The 23,116-nt window shown below is 38.6% G+C and overlaps 4 protein-coding genes across 4 annotated transcripts; all 4 read left to right on the top strand.

Annotated features, from left to right (window-relative positions):
* Nucleotides 1-5,198: 5,198 nt before the first annotated feature.
* LOC310938360 (uncharacterized protein) lies at nucleotides 5,199-13,439 on the top strand (the record flags this gene model as incomplete). Its single annotated transcript, XM_083902853.1, has 7 exons — nucleotides 5,199-5,207; nucleotides 5,298-5,546; nucleotides 7,409-7,685; nucleotides 12,439-12,528; nucleotides 12,592-12,626; nucleotides 12,710-12,952; nucleotides 13,167-13,439. 7 exons carry the CDS (start codon nucleotides 5,199-5,201, stop codon nucleotides 13,437-13,439), a joined length of 1,176 nt encoding a protein of 391 aa, XP_083758979.1.
* LOC310937872 (gamma-crystallin M3-like) lies at nucleotides 9,627-10,242 on the top strand (the record flags this gene model as incomplete). The annotated part of the gene is made up of 2 exons (XM_083902253.1): nucleotides 9,627-9,866; nucleotides 9,967-10,242. The coding sequence occupies exons 1-2, from the start codon at nucleotides 9,672-9,674 to the stop codon at nucleotides 10,240-10,242; spliced, it is 471 nt and encodes a 156-aa protein (XP_083758379.1). The 5' UTR covers nucleotides 9,627-9,671.
* A 3,117-nt stretch (nucleotides 13,440-16,556) lies between the features above and the next one.
* On the top strand, nucleotides 16,557-17,502 carry LOC310937873 (gamma-crystallin M2-like; the record flags this gene model as incomplete). The annotated part of the gene is made up of 2 exons (XM_083902254.1): nucleotides 16,557-16,796; nucleotides 17,230-17,502. The coding sequence occupies exons 1-2, from the start codon at nucleotides 16,602-16,604 to the stop codon at nucleotides 17,500-17,502; spliced, it is 468 nt and encodes a 155-aa protein (XP_083758380.1). The 5' UTR covers nucleotides 16,557-16,601.
* A 2,595-nt stretch (nucleotides 17,503-20,097) lies between these two features.
* Nucleotides 20,098-21,001, top strand: LOC310937874 (gamma-crystallin M2-like; the record flags this gene model as incomplete). The annotated part of the gene is made up of 2 exons (XM_083902255.1): nucleotides 20,098-20,337; nucleotides 20,729-21,001. The coding sequence occupies exons 1-2, from the start codon at nucleotides 20,143-20,145 to the stop codon at nucleotides 20,999-21,001; spliced, it is 468 nt and encodes a 155-aa protein (XP_083758381.1). The 5' UTR covers nucleotides 20,098-20,142.
* Nucleotides 21,002-23,116: the final 2,115 nt, after the last annotated feature.

Here is a 23,116-nt window from a genome sequence, read left to right as displayed (position 1 = left end):
CTCTTCAGGACCAGTCGTCCTCATGGAAACCAAAACCTGGTCCTAATGAGGCGGAAACTCGTCTCATATGAACTGGTTCAGTGTGTTCTTGTAGTTGCGGCATACCGAGGACCAGTGAGGGTTTTTAACCAACAAAGTGAGGTCATTTTTACGGAGTGAGGACATTTTGGCCGGTCCTCACTTTGTTTTCATTGATATCACTTCCTTAGGTAGGTTGCTATAACATGCTATACTCAATTTGTAAAAAAAAAATCAAATTTTGGACGTTTTTGTCAAATGTTGGACCAACATTTTTTTGTCAAACATTTTTTTCAACATTTTTTCACATTTTTTTTCAAACATTTTTTTCAAATTTTTTGTCAAACATTTTTTTCAAATTTTTTGTCAAACATTTTTTTCAAATTTTTTGTCAAACATTTTTTTCACATTTTTTGTCAAACATTTTTTTCACATTTTTTGTCAAACATTTTTTTTCAAATTTTTTGTCAAACATTTTTTTCACATTTTGGACCAAACATTTTTTTCAAATTTTGGACCAAACATTTTTTTCAGATTTTGGACCAAACATTTTTTTCAAATTTTGGACCAAACATTTTTTTCAAATTTTGGACCAAACATTTTTTTCAAATTTTGGACCAAACATTTTTTTCAAATTTTGGACCAAACATTTTTTTCAAATTTTGGACCAAACATTTTTTTCAAATTTTGGACCAAACATTTTTTTCAAATTTTGGACCAAACATTTTTTTCAAATTTTGAACCAATTTTTTTTTTTGTCAAACCTTTTTTTCAAGTGTTGGACCAAAAATTTTGGGTACATTTTTTTTTTTTCAAATTTTATACGACAGTATCGTACAATGTTTTTGTCAAATTTTGGGTACATTTTTTTTTCAAATTTTGGACGACATAGTATAGTATGCCGTTTTTGTCAAATATTGGACCAAAAATAATAATAATAAAAAAAATAGAAAAAATTAAAGTTTTCCAGCCCTTTTTGCTCTTGGGCTCCACCTGCAGACATGTTATGGTACTGCAACCAGTAGTTCTTTGTAGATTCATTAAAGAAGTAGATATTTGTAATTGTATTGATTTATAAAGTGGAAATGCTGGTCCTCACTTTGTCAGCACTTTTACCTGGTCCTCAGTATGCAGCAAGTACAAGAATGTGTGTGTGTGTGTGTATTTCACATTTATTTTATTTTTACATTCATTTTTTTTATCTTTATCTCAAATGTCGTAAGATTATTTTTGAATTTTCCACCTTTACTATCCTTAATAAGGGTTTAAATATGAAATCCTGATGTTTCTGTTGTGATGAACCTGAACTGTGGTTTAGTTTAGTGCTGCACGCCATCTTGTGGTGAAAGGGCGGAAACGCGTGGAAAAACAGACCGAAGAATCAAGGTTTTTCAAGATTCTTTTACTGAAATGTTTTATTGTGTGTTTCTATATATATATATAATAATAATAATAATAATAATATAAGTTCTTGACTTTGTCATCACACACACACGCACGCACGCACACACACACACACACACACACACACACACACACACACACACACACACACACACACACACACACACACACACACACACACACACACACACACACACACACACACACACTCAACAACACAACATGATGCTTTTGTCACCTCCAAATTTAGGCCCCAGCAGGTATGGATGTGTGATGCCAGATGTCACCACAGGTGTGTGTGTGTGTGTGTGTGTGTGTGTGTGTGTGTGTGTGTGTGTGTGTGTGTGTGTGTGTGTGTGTGCGTGTGTGTGTCACACGGGCACAGAACAACATCACGGGTTCACTACTTCGAGGCAGGAGGTCGAATCAGAGGACGAGAGGGTGACGAGAGACTGATATATATACACACTATTATTTATTTAAGCTTGTATGCATACATATATAATATTTTTATTTGAGATTGCATACTTACATATGTATATATATATATATATATAAACTGTTATTTATTTCATATACATACATATATACACACATTTTTTTCTGATTTTTTGATTTTTTTTAAACAACAAAAAACTGCATACATATTTTCTGGATGTGCTCCAGTAAAGTGAAATAGAAATAATTATCCTCTATTGTCGTTATAGCATATAGCATGTATTTACATATACAACAAAAATGCTAAAAAAAATAGTAATTTAATAAAATATATAAAAGTAAGTGCATATTTACTACTTTATTCTAGGTTATTTAAAATGCATTAGTTTTTTATTGTCATGTGAAACTGTATGTCATATCACATCCCGTCATTTCACCATCACTCACTGAATAATCCACTAAGGTTATTGTTGCCACATGTTTCCAGGAAAACTCCTCATCATTAATGAGCATCAATCCCATGTACACTGGTGTAAAACTGCAGGACTGCGCTGCAGCAGGAGAGGTTTTCAAAGCATCAAACCCTCTCCTCTCCTCCCTCTCCTCCTTCGCTCCATTGTTGCCATACAAGGTAACTGTTGCAGCCAGAAAGGACATTCTTTCCCCCTGGATTAACGCAGTAACTCTCAGCCGCAGAATCAAATCACATCCACACCGGTTAAAAATAACCCGTGGAAACGTCTCGAGGCTCAGGAGACGACGTACGGCGGCAGAAATGTTTTATGACCAAATCTCCTGGATCGTTAAAAAAGAGAGGGGGCTGGCAAAGAAACTGCAAAGAATCCTAACTGTAGATTTGACGATGAAACATGTTAAAATATGTTTAATGTCTTATCTACATCATATTTACACACTGATTACTGACTATTTTATGCCGGGTTAAAAAATAGCATGTGTGTGATTGCATTGTTAGTTAGTTGGTGATTTATTACAAATTTGGGTCCCAACAAACACACAAACTGTCCATTGAAATCAACACAACAAATATCTGAAATGCAGCTCCTTAAAGTCTCCACAAGAGGGCGCTCACTGGCTCAGTGTGATGTCTACCTGCTTCAGTCTCTCTCTATCTCTGTGATAAACAAAGAGGTGTTAGAGGTGAATAGCAGCATCGGGCAGAACGTGCTGGCTGAATCCTCTTTGTGTTGTTGTCGTCCACTGAGCCGCGTGTCAGCAGTAACAGCAGCTGACTCGCTCCACCCTCTGGCTGCTAAAATCCTGCTGAGTCATCGCAAGCAGGACCAAACCATTGTCTACAGGTTTAGCAGAATCCTCTGAACTCGCTGCTGCTCTCGTGTCACACACACACACACACACACACACACACACACACACACACACACACACACACACACACACACACACACACACACAGCCTAACCTTTAACCCCTTAACCTTTAACCTCCTAAGCTAAACTCTATCCAGAGGGTGTGCAATAGGTGGGGTTCACCCTGGAACCCGGGTCTTCTTGCTGTAAAGGCAAGAGTGCTAAGAGCTATGCCGACCGTGTAGCCCTAAGACCAGGTCTTAACCTTCAAATAATCAACAGAAATATCCACACCAAGTCAAAATGTCTTCACCAAGTCAAGACGTCCTCACAAAGTAGGTATGCATTAAAATATGTCTTCACAAAGTCAAAATGTTCACACAATGTCAACATTTCCTCACAAAGTTGGTATGAATCAAAATATGTACTCACAAAGTCAATATGTCCTCACAAAGTAGATATGAATCAAAATATGTACTCACAAAGTCATTATGTCTTCACAATGTCAATATGTCCTCACAAAGTCAATATGAATCAAAATATGTACTCACAAAGTCAATAAGTCTTTGCAATGTCAATATGTCCTCACAAAATAGGTATGAATCAAAATATGTACTCACAAAATCATTATGTCATCACAAAGTCAATATGTCCTCACAAAGTAGGTATGAATTAAACTATGTCTTCATAAAGTCAAAACGTCCTCACAAAGCAGGTATGAATCAAATTATGTACTTATAAAGTCAAGATGTCCTCACAAAGCCATAATGTCTTCACAAAGTTGGTATAAACTGAAAATGTCCTCACAAAGTCAAAACGTCCTCACAAAGTAGGTATGAATCAAAATATGTACTCACAAAGTCAATTTCCTCACAAAGTCAATATGTCCTCACAAAGTAGGTATGACTCAAAATATCCTCACAAAGTCAAAACGTCCTCACAAAGTAGGTATGAAACAAAATATGTACCCACAAAGTCAATTTGTCCTCACAAAGTCAATATGTCCTCACAAAGTAGGTATGACTCAAAATGTCCTCACAAAGTAGGTATGAATCATAATGTCCTCACAAAGCAGGAGCAGTGCCTTAGTAAGGCCCTATATGGTTGTAATGCATACCCTTACCTTAACCTTAACCTTAATCTTAACCTTAATCTGAACCTTAACCTCAACAACTAAATGCCTCAAATTAACCCTTAACTTAACACAAAAATAAACCTTAATTGTTCTGAGCACTAAAACCAGGTCTTAGCCCTGAAAACTGTCTTGAAAATGTATTTTTTTTTGTCTTTTCAACGATTTAAATACAAGTTCATAGAGAAGTCTTCAGGACCTCTATTGCCCTCTTGAGGACTTCTGAGGAATTACTCACTTCTGCCTCTCACATACACTTAGAGAGAAATCTGTGTGATATATTTTGGTTTCTACATCATTATGGTAAGTTTCGAAAGAACATGTATTGCAATATTACACATATATATATACATATATATACATAAACATATACATATACACATATATACATATAAATATCAGGCATTTTACAGGTTATATACATACATATATATGTATATAACCTGTAAAATTGAGAGAATTACAGAAATAGTAATGGAATTATGTAAGAATTCTTTTTGACATTTTCAATAATATAGCAGTAATATCAACATGTCTTTACATATATATGTATATATCAATACGTACACATGTAAAGACAGATGTAACAGAGGGTTTTTTTTGTCTGTACAGACACAGATTTGTTGGATTGTCACTCGGCTGAACCTCACAGCAGAGCAGCTGCAGCTGGCACCACACCAGATTCACGCAGTCTGGAATAGTAACCGTTTACGGGAGCGATTTAACAAACTTTTTTTAAACACAACTCTGCTGAGTAATGGCTTCGAAAAAACAATGGCTCCACAGATCATTTGCATATCGTGACGGGGTATAAAAGTAAGCGGGGACTTCAGCTGGGCCAAGTACCGGAGCGATCGCCGACAGGATCAGGCACAACCATGGGCAGAGTGAGCGAAAACGTTTACGGCACAGCTTAAATATCGCTTCACTCGTGACGACGTACGATGACGAAAAACGAATGTTATTTTGACTTTCAGATCATCTTCTACGAGGACAGGAACTTCCAGGGTCGCTCCTACGAGACCAGCAGCGACTGCGCCGAGCTCACGTCCTACCTGAGCCGCTGCAACTCCTGCCGGGTGGAGAGCGGCTGCTTCGTGGTCTACGAGCGTCCGAACTACGTGGGCCACCAGATGCTGGTGAGGAGGGGCGAGTACCCCGACAACCAGCGCCTGATGGGAATGAGCGTGGGCGACTGCGTCCGCTCCTGTCGCACGATCCCCATGGTAAACAAAACAAAACAAAACAAAAGCTTTGACGCTATTAGTTATGGTGCTTAATTATTCACGGGGAAAATGAGCAAGAAACTACGGTTAGGAACTCTAGATCAGGGGTGTCAGGTTGGAACAACTCCTGAATTGGCCAGGAAGCACAATGCAAGAAACCAACGTACGAGAGCGAGACTTAACAAGACATTTAAAATCATTTTAAGTTATTATTATTATTTATTAGTTATGGTGCTTAATTATTCACAGGAAAATTGGCAAGAAACTACGGTTAGGAACTCTAGATCAGGGGTGTCAGGTTGGAACAACTCCTGAATTGGCCAGGAAGCACAATGCAAGAAACCCCCGTACGAGAGCGAGATTTAACAAGACATTTAAAATCATTTTAAGTTATTATTATTATTATTTATTAGTTATGGTGCTTAATTATTCACGGGAAAATTAGCAAGAAACTACGGTTAGGCACTCTAGATCAGGGATGTCAGGTTGGAACAACTCCTGAATTGGCCAGGAAGCACAATGCAAGAAACCAACGTACGAGAGCGAGACTTAGCAAGACATTTAAAATCATTTTAAACTTTTGGGCTGCTTCATGGTCTACGAGCGTCCGAACTACGTGGGCCACCAGATGCTGGTGAGGAGGGGTGAGTACCCCGACAACCAGCGCCTGATGGGAATGAGCGTGGGCGACTGCGTCCGCTCCTGTCGCATGATCCCCATGGTAAACAAAACAAAAAAAAAGCTTTGACGCTATTAGTTATGGTGCTTAATTATTCACGGGAAAATTGGCAAGAAACTACGGTTAGGAACTCTAGATCAGGGGTGTCAAGTTGGAACAACTCCAGAATTGGCCAGGAAGCACAATGCAAGAAACCCCCGTACGAGAGCGAGACTTAACAAGACATTTAAAATCATTTTAAGTTATTATTATTATTTATTAGTTATGGTGCTTAATTATTCACGGGAAAATGAGCAAGAAACTACGGTTAGGAACTCTAGATCAGGGGTGTCACGTTGGAACAACTCCTGAATTGGCCAGGAATCACAATCCAAGAAACCCCCGTACGAGAGCGAGTCTTAACAAGACATTTAAACTAATTTTAAGTTATTATTATTATTTATTAGTTATGGTGCTTAATTATTCACGTGGAAAATGAGCAAGAAACTACGGTTAGGAACTCTAGATCAGGGGTGTCAAGTTGGAACAACTCCTGAATTGGCCAGGAAGCACAAGCACAGACTTAGCAAGACATTTAAAATCATTTTAAGTTATTATTATTATTATTATTTATTAGTTATGGTGCTTAATTATTTACTGGAAAATTAGCAAGAAACTACGGTTAGGAACTCTAGATCAGGGGTGTCAAGTTGGAACAACTCCTGAATTGGCCAGGAAGCACAAGCACAGACTTAGCAAGACATTTAAAATCATTTTAAGTTATTATTATTATTATTTATTAGTTATGGTGCTTAATTATTTACTGGAAAATTAGCAAGAAACTACGGTTAGGAACTCTAGATCAGGGGTGTCAAGTTGGAACAACTCCAGAATTGGCCAGGAAGCACAAGCACAGACTTAGCAAGACATTTAAAATCATTGAAAACTTTTGGACTGGCTGGAGATGATCAGAGTAGAGGATCCACTGTGGCGACCCCTAAAGACGAGGAAGATGACCCCGTCAAACTCTTATCTTTGAAGGTGGAGTTGTGAGGCAGCATTGGTGTAGCAAGAAATGAGTGAAGAGGAAAAAGTTTTCGAAATTTTGGAGGTGATAGGGACCAAAAAAACATATTTGGGAATAGTTAATCCTTAATGAACAGAGCTGAAACTGTTCCACATAACATCTTTTGTCATTTCACAGCACAGGGGACAGTTCAGGATGAGGATCTACGAGCGCGAGAACTACGGCGGTCAGATGCACGAGCTGATGGACGACTGCGACTCCGTCCAGGAGCGCTACCGCATGTCCGACTGTCAGTCGGCCAACGTGATGGACGGCCACTGGCTGATGTACGAGCAGCCGCAGTACAGAGGCAGGATGACCTACCTGAGACCCGGGGAGTACAGGAGCTTCAGGGAGCTGGTCCTGGGTCCCATGGAGAAGAGGTTCGGATCCATCAGGCGCATCACGGAAACCTGTTAGACGCAGCAGAGACGAGAAAGTGTGATCGATAAATATCAATAAACATTTCTTTATCTACAAAATGTCTGTTTGATTTTTATTTATTCATGTTTGTCAAAGGACAGTTCAGTCATCTTTATTATGTATTATAACATACAATATATATACTGATAATAAAAGTAGTCAGTTTAAACTGAATTAAAATTCATTGTACTATAAAGTTAATTAACTCAAGGCCATACAAATATAAATAAATATGTTTTTCATTTTGAGTTTTTTAATAATAAACCATGGTATTTAAGTTATGTGACATTGTATAGCAGGTAATATACAGTAAATAGCAACATTGTGACATTTTATGTGTAAGTATACAGAGTCAGCAGGTCACCATACAGGCCTAACATTTATTAGTTTTTGCGCTCAATGTTAATTTGCCAATTTTAATTATTGTGATGGTGTGATGACTGTAATAACCACACGCATGTTTTGAAAGATACGCAAGTTCATAAATAAAGTGAAGTGGATGCATTTTGTTTCCCTGTGTTCACATGAAAACAATCATATATGGGAATTATTGATCCTCCCGTGTTCCAGTTGAGAAGTCAGAAATAAACATGAATGCATGTTCTGTAGAGTCACTATAAACCCTACACTGATCGAATATAGTACGTTTAAAATAACTTAATTGTAATGAATTGCACTGTAAACTTAATTTACCCAACTTATCTTAACAATAAATACTTAATTTACTTTAATCAACTATTTCCTTCTGATCACATTGAGTGACCATCTATGCATTTTTGCAAAATGGCTTTGTCAAATCAAGAATTTTATGCAACAATGCACTTTATATTTTATTTTATATCTGTCATATCTTATCATCCCAGGTCACTGGCACTTTATCATTAACATGTATGTGCATACAGTATGTATATATATATATATATATACATATATATCCCTGTTTTTGTTTCATTGAATGTATTTTCATTTTTATTCCTTCATCAACCTGCCAATGGACTAGAGGCAGTAAATTAGCCCAAAACTTCAACCTGGCACATATATGGCACTATAACGTTTATCACTATGCATTGTCCCTATGCTTAAATATATATATATACATATATATATATATTTTTTTAATAATAATGAATAAACAAATTTATCCGGTTTGATTGAAGTAATATTGAGTCATTCAATAGCACATACACATCAATGGTACAATATTAGGACCAGTATTTTGACAAGATAGTAAAAAACAGAGTTCAATAAGTTCCTCTTTTCACTGAACGATATGTAAGATCACTGTATTAATAAGTATCTTAGATAATCATCACTAACATCAGCACACCAATGTGGTCTTAGTTATTAATTGATATTATCACCCTGTTACCTATTACCCATTCAGGGAAAAATAAAGTTCCTTTTTCTCACATGAATCTATGTATCCAATGAAAGCTTCTATGAAACATTAGATATTGTTTTAAAAGAATCAATACAAACATTTACAGAATAGAACTATTTCAGTTGATGAGAGAGTTGACATTTGTATTTTTCAGCTTCCAGCAACAGTTTCAATATTGGACAGAACATACTGATATTTAACGACATAATAACGAGACCTGCTTATACGAAGGCTCTGTTTTTAGTGAAAGAAAATTCTGTTTCGGGGTCATGACCCTGTTTGTAAATGAGTAAACAATTCAAATGGTCTGTGGGCCTCTATGATCAGTTGCTGGGTCAGGATTTTGGACAATAGACGGTCACATTGTCTTTGTTTCTGACCAGGTATAAATGAAACAGGTCCAGACAGCGAGGGCATCAGTTCACTCACAGCTCTCTGAGATCTGGGAAACCACTGCATCCAACATGGGCAAGGTAGGAAAGCGTTGTGTGCGTCTGCCAGGTTCAGTAGCATGATCATTAAAATGCTTCATTTTTTTTCTGTATCCAGATCACCTTCTACGAGGACAGGAACTTCCAGGGCCGTTCCTATGAGTGCATGAGCGACTGCGGCGACATGTCCTCCTACCTGAGCAGGTGTCATTCCTGCAGGGTGGAGAGCGGCTGCTTCATGGTCTACGACCGCAACAACTACATGGGCAACCAGTACTTCATGAGGAGGGGCGAGTACTCCGACTACCAGAACATGATGGGAATGAGCGGCGGCGTCAGGTCCTGCCGTATGATCCCCACGGTAGGTTTAGAACGCTTTATAATTATATTCATTATTAATTTCCTCAAAATTGTATCTTAAATTAATAATTGTTGTGCTTTTTTTTTTTTTATCATAACAGTACAGGGGACAGTACAGGATGAGGATCTACGAGAGGGAGCAATTCGGCGGTCAGATGCACGAGATGATGGACGACTGCGACAACATCATGGACCGCTACCGCATGTCCGACTGCCAGTCCTGCAACGTGATGGACGGCCACTGGCTGATGTACGAGCAGCCGCAGTACAGGGGCAGGATGATGTACATGAGGCCCGGAGAGTACAGGAGCTTCAGGGACATGGGCTGGAGCGGCCAGAGGTTCATGAGCATGAGGCGCATCATGGACATGTGCTAATTGTACATTTTGATGTCAATAAACCATAGAAGTTTCTACTTTTAAACCTGGTGTCAAGGGTATTTTGTTAATGGAGATGGTCTTTATGGTCTAAACAATAGACATGATACAGTTACCAAACTTCAAAAACAACGATGTTCTCAAATGTCTTTTTTTATGTTTCGAAACCAGACGTATTCACTTTTCATGATTTATTTGTTATATTGCGCAAAGTAACAAGGAATTATTCACGTTTAAGAAACTGGAAAATCATTCGCAAAACAGTTGACTAATTAGTTATAATAGTAATTTATTAATCTTGCCGCCCTATCTAACGTTTTACTGAATACTTTTAGAAGCTCAATGGAAACAAAAATTAGCCGTCATTAGCCTTATACTACACATTACTTGGTGATAATACAGTAATATATTGCACATATATGGCCACAAACATTCAACATTTTTACGATGTCATGGTGAAACTGACCTTACAAAATGTCACATATCACTTTTTACTCTTAGACTTTTAAATGTGATCATATATAATATTAATATAACAGCAACCTTTAGCATATAAAAAATGCAATTTAATTATTATTATTTTTTTTTTAATACTGAACCTATTTGTGCAGATATTGAAAGTGAAAGTGAAAAGTCCCTCTTAGAGCAGCAGATATGTATTATCACACCATGAGGTCGATGACAAGGCAACAATAAAAGACTGTAAAACCATTATATACAATAAATATCCACTATTTTAATGTATCTCCAGATTGCGAGAATGTTGGGTGGATGGCAGTAGGTGGTCAAACTGATGACAGATGAATATAATATGTTAATATAATAAATAACAAATTCCACTCACCCTGTGTTTTGCCTTTTTTTATGAATGATGTTGTGTGTTTGTGTCAGATTTTGATGCCTTGGGTAAAAAAAACAGGCAAACTTACACTTTAATAAGCATAAATGAAGTGATGCAATTGAGGTGATTACCTGACCATCCATGTATACGCACAGTTGCTAATTCAAGACAGCTGTATGAATGAACTGCACAGAGCAATCTGCCTTTGTATCATCAATTCATAGATTACTAATTTAATGTGCACTAAGTTTTATGACTTGTCAGCGTAAGAAATGTCATGTGTGGCGTGAAATATGATGCGATACTACGAGCGTGTTTGTTGACACTGACGATACGCTAGCTAGAACACCCTGTAACCAATTTAAGTGAAAATGATTCGCAGTGAGCATCGAAAGACTATAAACAGATCAGTGTTAGGGGTACCACAGGTGGGCGAAACCATATGTAGGGGATGGGACTTCAAGTTGTCCAAATTAATAGTAGATCCGCACACCTGTAAGTTAAATATAACTTATATGTCTTGCATTCTCTAGACCAGGGGTTCTCAAAGTTTTGATACCTGAGGGCCAATTTAGGAACCCAACATTGGACTGGGGGCCGCCAAAGAAAAAAAACAAAGAAAAAACGATCCCATTTGTAATAATTTTAATGACCAGATTGCAGTTCTACAGTTACGCGTTAAGTAATATAAGCATTAATATAATAATGCTGTATAATTTACTGGGTAATTACCCAGTATTTTGGCCATTGTTCTTACCTTCTAATTACAGGTTAATACCAAGTAACACATTTCTGTTACCATATATTTACTGGGTAAATAGCTAGTAATTGGGGGCTGTAGCTACCTGCGTATTACCCAATAATACACTAAAATTCACCATATAGAAACCATGTAAATACCCAGTATATTTGTTTACACATATTGGTCTGTATCCAGTAATGTCCAATAAACATTTAACAAGCTTAGTAGCTCCTGGATTAAAACTATCAACTGTAATTCATTGCGGGCCGCCAGAAATGTCCACTGTTGAAAAATGTATTGTCTAAAATGTGATACCAACTTGTCCTCTAACTGAACTAACTATGGGTCGTTATTATTGATATATAACAACTATGACAACATAAGTATTAAAAATGTTTTACGATGAGAAGTGGAAACAGTCGTGTCTTCAACACATTCTAAATGCTGAATATGTCTGCAACAGAAAACATAGCTATTGTTATTTCTACCATGATTGTTTGTCAGTCTGTATTTGCCGTGTTTTTTAACAACAAAAAGCTCATTGTGTTGACGTCCCTATGGAATAGTCCATTCTGAAAAATCTTCTGTGGGACCTGGTCACATGTGACAACAGGCCCCTCGCCATTCTATAGGCCTCTATACCATGTTGCTGAGGTCGCAGGTTTGGACAATGGGAGCCACCCATTCTTTGGGGTTTGCTCAGGTATAAAAGTCACGGTTAAAACCAGGAGAAGCATCAGTTTGGCAGCAGCGACCGTCCTGTGAAAAACCAACACCACCACCATCATGACCATGGGCAGGGTAATCGCTCACTCTCGCATCTCACCGTCGCACTTTTAAGCTCCTTTCCTGTGCATTCACACTTTCTCTCTTTCGATTTCCAGATCACCTTCTACGAGGACAGGAACTTCCAGGGCCGTTCCTATGAGTGCATGAGCGACTGCGCCGACATGTCCTCCTACCTGAGCAGGTGTCACTCCTGCAGGGTGGAGAGCGGCTGCTTCATGGTCTACGACCGCACCAACTACATGGGCAACCAGTACTTCATGAGGAGGGGCGAGTACTCCGACTACATGAGCATGTTCGGAATGAAGGACTGCATCAAGTCCTGCCGTATGATCCCCATGGTAAGACGCTTGACACGGACAGGTCTTGGGGTTCAGTATTTACCAATCCTCCATCATCCTCTAATATCACATCTTTCTGATGGGCGAAGTTTGTCCCACTGCTTGCAACTTCCTGTCCACAGATCGATTATCCCGTTCTATCTCTTGTCGATGGGCAACGCTCGAAAAACTCAATGTTCGCCAAAGTAAACTCCCGATTGTTTTCTCCTCACAGCACAGGGGACAGTTCAGGATGAGGATCTACGAGAGCGAGAACTTCGGCGGTCAGATGCACGAGATGATGGACGACTGCGACAACATCATGGACCGCTACCGCATGAACAACTGCATGTCCTGCAACGTGATGGACGGCCACTGGCTGATGTACGAGCAGCCCCACTACAAGGGCAGGATGATGTACATGAGGCCCGGAGAGTACAGGAACTTCAGGGACATGGGCTGGAGCGGCCAGAGGTTCATGAGCATGAGGCGCATCATGGACATGTGAAAAGTGAAACATGTGTTTGGATAAAGTAAACTAATAAAAGTCTGTTTTTGACACAACACGTTCTCCCTGTTGAATCATTTCGTATTGATTAAAAGGAGGCTTCCAGTGATGTCCTATACTATGTAGTGACTTGAAAACGAGAAGTACTACCTTTACAGGAAAATATTCGATAACTGCCATGTTATGAAGTCGAAATCCATCTTCTCTAATCTCCTAAACACAATTTCCATTATTAACACTAAGATACGACTTTAGAAATAAGCATGTACACCATAATATTTATTCTTAATCTCAAACTATATTACCTTCCCAATGGTGGCACAGCCCCCGCTATCTATTTTTTAGATGTGTGTGTGTTGTAGTATGTTGTGTTTTTAACTATTATATCATAGTTATCATTATTTTATCATCATTTACTATTATCTGTTTTTGTGAGTATCTCGTATGGATCTGAATTAGGATGATGTTGCTGTACATTAATGTTAGGTGTGACCCTACAAACTGCCATATGGTGACATACTATTATATCGACCAAACTTCTGTTACGTTGTGACAGAAGTTTGACCGTTCCACGAACTTCAGAAAAACAGAAAATACGAGAATAGTTTGAAAACGGTCACTTCCTGGAATAAAGATGATGCCAAAGGGCCAAATGGTTGTGAGACACGTTCAGGAACTTAAGTAATTAGATATAATTTGACATCTTAATCGAGAAAAAACAATGCACTTTACTATTTTTTCTGTTTTGTAAAACAGTGTATTAGAAAATGCATGGACAACAATATGTATCGTTCAGTATTAAAAATATCACTTTGGTCAAAGAGCTTCTACATACACGTCATGATCCTCGTCGCAGCAGCTTTGCCTTCTCTTTTTGTGGTGTTGTAAGTCGTTTCCTGTCTGTTTTTATTCCTCACGCGTCCGTCCCTGCTCTGTCTGTGTGGATGTGGTGGGCGTGGTTCATGTTCTCAGGTGATTCCAGGTGCAGCTCGTTGGTCGTCAGGATCTTCACTACAAAGACTTCCCTCTGCTTTCACCTCACCAGACTGTTTCAGCAGCTCGTGTGAAATGTTCGACTGCCTCCTCTGTGATTTTCTGCTCCTTGTTGCTTTAGCTTGTGTAGCTAATCCCTGTTTGAACTGTTTTGTAACTATATCTAGGGTGCGATTTCTCAAAATACAGAAGGGGGGGGGGTGTTTTTCTTGTTTTTTTAATTCAAGGGTTAGGCGTCAAAACATAGTATTTTCATTTTTCATATTGTTTTCAGTATATGATGTGTTCAAAACAACCCAAAACTCTGGGAAAAAACTCCACTTAAAAAGTCTTAAATCCAATCATTTGAATTTAAGGCCTTAAAATGTCTTAAATACTTCTAAAATCTCATAAAAGGTCTTAAATAGAATTTTGAAAGGTCTTAAAAATCTAATAACGTTACTTTTATTTAAAGGCGCCATATGTAAGAAAGTGGCCAAAAACAGTTACTACATTCAAATTCAAAACACCAAGGTCTTTTAGATTTAATTTTCTGACGTAACTGGCAACCTGTGGTTGCTCGGCAGCTGAGACTGCAATGGTTGGTAGACGGTGGTAGGTGGCGCCACATGCCAAAACATGATTTGCAGTCTGCAAAATAGTTTTTTTTATGCAAATATTTTGTCTGTACTGTTGTTGTTGGTGAGTTCAGCTTGTTATATGAACATTATTCCTGAGTCTCTGTGACATATTAGGAGGATTTTATGGCCAGTTGCTTTACATTTATTACATAATGCACCTTTTAAGCACGTTATATAAAAGCTTGAACTTTTGTCTAATTGGTTCGTTGAAAATAAAACTTTTAAATCCATCGAGTTTGCTTATTCATTGATATAAGACTGCAAGTATGCCTGTCTACTGTGCACAGTTCAAAATAATATTAGTTATGGGTTCGGGTTAATGAGTGCTTGTCATGGTTGTGACAAAGTAACATGAGGGGAACATTCTGGGAACCTTTAGAGAACATTGTATGAAGGTTGTGACAAAGGAATGTTCTGGGAACCAAATGTGCAACCAACGTTAACAGGAACTTTGAGGAAAACTTTCACAATTTGGAATAAATGGATCAAGTGTTTCTCTTCTTGTTTGAAATGATAAAAAAATGTAAAACTTGTATTTTTACCTTTTGACCTTTAACTGCCAATATTTGTTGTTTCTTCACACTTTAATCATCTGATCCAAATAAACGACACCAAACGACAGCAGAAGTGTCCGTGTCTTGTTCCCGGTGATACTGGGTGGTGATTATCTTCACCTGTGTCTGGTTTTCTCTGAGCTCACGATGACTTCACCGCACACCTGTGACCAATGATTGTCTGGTCTGTTTTGGTGCAAAATGTCAATACATTTCCCCTCATTGTTGGTTTTTACCTTTGGACCTTTTCAGTCCACTGTTGAAGACTTTAGCCATGTTATGTTCTTTTGTATATTTGATATTTTACGTTGATTCAACCAGGATTTCCCGTGAGATAAAAATCTATATTTTGGCCAAGACATCTCGCCACTTTAAGTTCAGTTCATAAACGCATGAAAAAATACAGACTATAAACAGTCAAACATACAAACAGGGTAGAACAGAACAGTATTTATTCAAACCCTAAAGTGTTCATGGCCCTGTGATGGAGGACAAAACAGTTGACGATGAATGAATGAAGTGCTCAGTAAAATTCTAGATAAGTGAATATATCTAAGTGGAATTACCCAAAATGGCACAAAATATACAGATAAAGTTTTCTAAATATATTGAAAACAATTTTTACCGACTGATACAGAATACAGAACATTTCCGAAGCCTCCATCCCTCTGTTACTCATGCATATGCCCTCAGCATTCTATAGGCCTCTATACCATGTTGCTGAGTCACAGGTTTGAACAATGGGAGCCACCGATTCTTTGGGGTTTGCTCAGGTATAAAAGACACGGTTAAAACCAGGAGAAGCATCAGTTTGGCAGCAGCGACCGTCCTGTGAAAAACCAACACCACCATCATGACCATGGGCAGGGTAATCGCTCACGCTCACACCTCACCGTCGCACTTTTAAGCTCCTACCTTTGCTTTAACACTTTCTCTGTTTCGTCCAGATCACCTTCTACGAGGACAGGAACTTCCAGGGCCGTTCCTATGAGTGCATGAGCGACTGCGGCGACATGTCCTCCTACCTGAGCAGGTGTCACTCCTGCAGGGTGGAGAGCGGCTGCTTCATGGTCTACGACCGCACCAACTACATGGGCAACCAGTACTTCATGAGGAGGGGCGAGTACTCCGACTACATGAGCATGTTCGGAATGAAGGACTGCATTAGGTCCTGCCGTATGATCCCCATGGTAAGAAGCTAAGGGGTTCAGTATTGAAGGAAAATAGGACAAATAGAAATGCAGGTAGTTAGACAGATTGGTCGGAAGGTTAAAACAACAGATCATGTCTGTAAGTTTGTCCTTCTGTAGCAACTTCCTGTTGATAGATGCATTTTTTGGGAATTGGTAGGTGATCACCCAAGAATGTACCCTTTATATTTTGGTAAGAATCTACCCATTGATGCTTTCCAATAAATCCCCCATCTCTTACTGGGCAAAACTCATCAGAATTGGGTATGTCCATGGAGAATCAGACTATGTTTAATTTGTATCTGATCCAGATTTTGGATTTGGTTCAGATCGTGTCTGTGTAAGATGGTAATAGCTATAAGAAGGTAACGTTCTCCACAAAGTCTTCATCAAAGTTCATCAAAGTAAACTCCCAAATGTTTTCTCCTCACAGCACAGAGGACAGTTCAGGATGAGGATCTACGAGAGGGAGAACTTCGGCGGTCAGATGCACGAGATGATGGACGACTGCGACAACATGATGGACCGTTACCGCATGTCCAACTGCCAGTCCTGCAACGTGATGGACGGCCACTGGCTGATGTACGAGCAGCCCAACTACAGAGGCAGGATGATGTACATGAGGCCCGGAGAGTACAGGAGCTTCAATAACATGGGCTGGAGCGGCATGAGGTTCAACAGCATGAGGCGCATCATGGACATGTAAAAAAGTGTTGAGAGAAATGTGTCCGAATAAACTGAATCAATAAAAGTCGTTTCTTGACAAAATATTTATCCCTGTTGAATCATTTCTTACTGAATAAAACTTACTTACTTACTGTATCATCCTCCCAATGTTGGAACAACACCTACCATCAATTTTTATTATTTTAAGTAGTTTATACTTTAAAATTAAGTTTTATTACTGTTTTTGTATCTTGTGTAAAGCCAGTTTTAAAGTGTTTGGATATTGTTGTTAAGTGTGACCCAACAAACTGTCATAACCATATGGTTATATACATTATCATTATCATATTAATGATATATCTACAAAAAGTATCTAGTACTTCAATAAAATGCTCTGTTGTGTTGTGACGTCATTTGACCGTTCCATCAACTTCATCGAGGTTCAAATTCCAGAAAATACGAGAATAGTTAGTTAACAAAGATAAGCGTCTCGATGGTCACTTCCTGTTGACGTCAAGTGGCAAAAGGTTGTGACTCGAGCAATAAGAATATGAACTCCTGTTTTAAAACCTCCTGAATGGATGTGACTGGCGCCATGTTGACATTTTGCAACCAGAAGTTCACAGACTTCTATTGGACGTCTATTTTCCTCTAAATGTGAACACAATTTACTAAACATGACATCATTTTCTAATGAAGAACAGAAGCAACTCGTCCTCAGGAAAATATTTACCCACGTTATGAATCGAGAAAGATCTATAAGCTCATTTTCACATAGACTTCCATTCAAATGGCCTTTTTTTTGGCAACCAGCAGAGTCGCCCCCCTGGTGGCTAATCAATATATTATTGTTTCCTTGTTGGCTTCAGGTTGAAACCAGAAAGCTGTGTCATTTTTTGATGCCAATGGTACCTGGAATATTGTTGTCTTGAAGAAGAACTTGACCAAACATGGGGTTGGTAAAAACCAGAGGCAGCAAAAAATGTTGATGATGAACTCCCATGTTGGTCATAAATCCATGTGTTAGACATTTTATAATTGAAATAAATGATGAAATATAAAACAAATGCACTTGTGTGGCCTCTTTTCTCTGTGTTAATGTGATTTAATAGAATGCATTTAATGAGCTGTGAGGAAAAACAGGGATTCAAATATGAAGAAAATAGTTTATAAAGAACAGCATCAAATATTAGTGACACAAAAATACATTCTACATAAGAAAAACCCAACTGAAAGTACACTGTAAAAACAGTTGACACATTTAAAATAAAGACTTCAATTTGAACAATCCTAATGAAATAAATGAATTCAAACTAGATTGTGCAAGTTATATGAAGACAAGTTACTTACTTTAGTGAATGAGCTTAATTCATTTGGGAGTTACCAAGACGCCAAGAAGCATTGTTATAACATTGTTACACCAAACAATCAAAAATATTGTACCATTGACGACTTCAATCGTCCAGTCGGATAAATGACACCAAACAAGAGTCAATATCGGATTAAGCTGTTTGGCCATTGGCAGAGATTTGGCCACATTTTTCATGGGCGCAAACCACATCCTCTGCTACTCAACCCACAAATGCATTTTCCCTACAAATGTGTCACCATTATAAAGGGAAATAAACGTACCTTATGATGGTATAAGGTGTATTGGCAAGAAGTGTCGTTACAACAAAGAAATAATCAACCAAACACACATTTCCCTTAATGTTTGTGTTAAGTTTAATATGTTGTTACTTATTTCAGATTATCACATACATAGATATATATATATATATATGTGTGTGTGTGTGTGGAATTTACTCAAAAGGGCATTATACACAAAATATACAGATAAAGTTTTTTATACATGTATACACACACATATGTATATGTATATGTTTATGTATACATAATCATTTTTACTGACTCATCCAGAACACAGTACTTTCTGAAGCCTCCATCTCTATAGGCCCTCAGCATTCTATAGGCCTCTATACCATGTTGCTGAGGTCGCAGGTTTGAACAATGGGAGCCACCGATTCTTTTGGGGTTTGCTCAGGTATAAAAGTCACGGTTAAAACCAGGAGAAGCATCAGTTTGGCAGCAGCGACCGTCCTGTGAAAAACCAACACCACCATCATCATGACCATGGGCAGGGTAATCATTTACATTTACATTGCCGCATTTAGCAGATGCTTTTATCCAATGCGACTTAAAAAAAAAAAAAGATAGGAACAGTGGACTGATAGAGAGTGAGAGACAGAAGATGCTCTTGGAAGGGTTGGGTTTTCAAGAGCCGGCATGGAACGACACAAATGAAAAGTGTCTGGATTGTCTGTGCAGGGTGTTGGCATCACCAGACGACAATCCTTAGATGAATGGAGTAGTCGAGGGGTAACTTTGTAGGCTAGCATCGGTGATTTGAATTAGATGCGGGTGGCTAAGGTTAGCCGGTGGAGCTCAACGAACAGAGGGGTGACATGGGGCCCTTTTAGGCTGATTGAAGACCAGGCACACCGTTGTGTTTTGGACCAAGGAGGTCTTTACAGGAGAGGAATTCGGTCATCTGCTTGATGACGGGCCTTTCAGTGGTCTTCGCACTTTTAAACTCCTACCTGTGCATTAACACTTTCTCTGTTTCGTCCAGATCACCTTCTACGAGGACAGGAACTTCCAGGGCCGTTCCTATGAGTGCATGAGCGACTGCGGCGACATGTCCTCCTACCTGAGCAGGTGTCACTCCTGCAGGGTGGAGAGCGGCTGCTTCATGGTCTACGACCGCAACAACTACATGGGCAACCAGTACTTCATGAGGAGGGGCGAGTACTCGGACTACATGAGCATGTTCGGAATGAAGGACTGCATCAAGTCCTGCCGTATGATCCCCATGGTAAGAAGCTAAGGGGTTCAGTATTGAAGGAAAATAGGACAAATAGAAATGCAGGTAGTTAGACTGATGAGTGGGGAGGATAAAGCATCAGATATCTGTAAGTTTGTCCTTCTGTAGCAACTTCCTGTTGATAGATACATTTTTTGGGAATTGGTAGGTCTACCCATTGATGCTTTTCAAGAAATCCCCCATCTCTTAATGGGCAAAACTCATCAGAATTGGGTTTGTCCATGGAGAATCAGACTATGTTTAATTTGTATCTGATCCAGATTATGGATTTGGTTCAGATCGTGTCTGTGTAAGATGGTAATAGCTATGAGAAGGTAACGTTCTCCACAAAGTTTTCATCAAAGTTCATCAAAGTAAACTCCCAATTGCTTTCTCCTCACAGCACAGAGGACAGTTCAGGATGAGGATCTACGAGAGGGAGAACTTCGGCGGTCAGATGCACGAGATGATGGACGACTGCGACAACATGATGGACCGTTACCGCATGTCCAACTGCCAGTCCTGCAACGTGATGGACGGCCACTGGCTGATGTACGAGCAGCCCAACTACAGAGGCAGGATGATGTACATGAGGCCTGGAGAGTACAGGAACTTCAATAACATGGGCTGGAGCGGCATGAGGTTCATGAGCATGAGGCGCATCATGGACATGTGAAAAGTGTTGAGAGAAATGTGTCCGAATAAACTGAATCAATAAAAGTCCTTTCTTGACTAAACATTTATCTCTGTTGAATCATTCCATACTGAATAAAATCAGGCTTCCAGTGATTGTTATCATAGATTTTCATACATTTGTAGTAGTAATCTCCCAAACACAATTTCCATTGTTAACACCAAGATATAAGTTTAGAAATAAGATCATCATATTTCTTCTTAATCTAAACTATCACCATTCTATTACTCTATTATCCTCCCAGTTTTGGAACAACCCCTACTTTTTTGTTGGTGTTATGTACGTAACGTAAAATTGGATATTGTTGCTGTACATTAATGTAAAGTTTGACCCAACAAACTGCCATAACCGTATGATTATAAAAAAAATATATATACCATTATATCATTATCCCATATTAATGATATATGTACAATATGTATCTAGTACTTCAATAAAATTCTCTGTTGTGTTGTGACGTCATTTGACCGTTCCATCAACTTCGTGGAGGTTCAAAAAACAGAAAATACAAGAATAGTTTTACAAAGATAAGAGTCTCGATGGTCACTTCCTGGATTAAAGTTGACGTCAAGTGGCCAAAGGTTGCGATTCAAGTAATAAGAATAAAAGAATATGAACTCCCGTTTTAAAAACTCCTGAATTGATTTGACTGCCGCCATGTTGACGTTTTGTGACCAGAAGTTCACAGACTTCTATTGGACGTAGTTTATTCTAGTCTATTTTCCTCTAAACATGAACATAATTTACTAAACTGAAATCATGTTCTATTGAAGAACGGCTGCAACTCACGACTGAGACCATTAACTCCTCAAAAAAATATTTATTTACGTTATAAATCAAGGGAGAATTATAAGCTCGTCGACTTCCATTCAAATTGACATTTTTGGCAACCAGCAGAGTCGCCCCCTGGTGGCTATTCAATATATTATTGTTTCCTTGTTGGCTTCAGGAGGAAACCAGAAAGCCATGTCATCATTTTTGATGTCAATGGTTCATGCAATATTGTTGTATTAAAGAATAACTTGACCAAACCAGAAGCAGTAAAAATGTTGATGATGAACCTTTTAATTAAAGCTGAATTAATTCATAATTTGTTGTTTAATTTAAAAGTGTTTTATTTTGCATTTGCTGAGTATTATGTACCTGACTTTATACTCTTTTTAATGTGAAACACGTTGTGAATTATTCCTGTTAAAAGTGCTATAAAAATAAACTTTACTGAGTAATTCTACTGACTTGTTTTGCATTTTTGTAGCTGTGCATGTGTCTTGTTGGTTGATGATGTTCACCTGTTTGTTGATGATGTTCACCTGTATCTTGATGGTCGATGATGTTCACCTGTTGGTTGATGATGTTCACCTGTGTCTTGATGGTCGATGATGTTCACCTGTGTCTTGTTGGTGTATGATGTTCACCTGTTGGTTGATGATGTTCACCTGTGTCTTGTTGGTGTATGATGTTCACCTGTTGGTTGATGATGTTCACCTGTGTCTTGATGGTCGATGATGTTCACCTGTTGGTTGATGATGTTCACCTGTGTCTTGTTGGTGTATGATGTTCACCTGTGTCTTGTTTGTTGATGATGTTCACCTGTGTCTTGTTGGTGTATGATGTTCACCTGTGTCTTGTTTGTTGATGATGTTCACCTGTATCTTGTTGGTTGATGATGTTCACCTGGGTCTTGATGGTCGATGATGTTCACCTGTGTCTTGATGGTCAATGATGTTCACCTGTTGGTTGATGATGTTCACCTGTGTCTTGATGGTCAATGATGTTCACCTGTTGGTTGATGATGTTCACCTGTGTCTTGATGGTCAATGATGTTCACCTGTTGGTTGATGATGTTCACCTTTGTCTTGTTGGTGTATGATGTTCACCTGTTGGTTGATGATGTTCACCTGTGTCTTGATGGTCGATGATGTTCACCTGTTGGTTGATGATGTTCACCTGTGTCTTGTTGGTGTATGATGTTCACCTGTGTCTTGTTTGTTGATGATGTTCACCTGTGTCTTGTTGGTGTATGATGTTCACCTGTGTCTTGTTTGTTGATGATGTTCACCTGTATCTTGTTGGTTGATGATGTTCACCTGGGTCTTG

This window comes from Microchirus variegatus (assembly GCF_963457635.1).
Source record: "Microchirus variegatus genome assembly, chromosome: 16".
Taxonomy (NCBI): domain Eukaryota; kingdom Metazoa; phylum Chordata; class Actinopteri; order Pleuronectiformes; family Soleidae; genus Microchirus; species Microchirus variegatus.
This window is presented reverse-complemented; position numbering and strand designations above follow the sequence as displayed.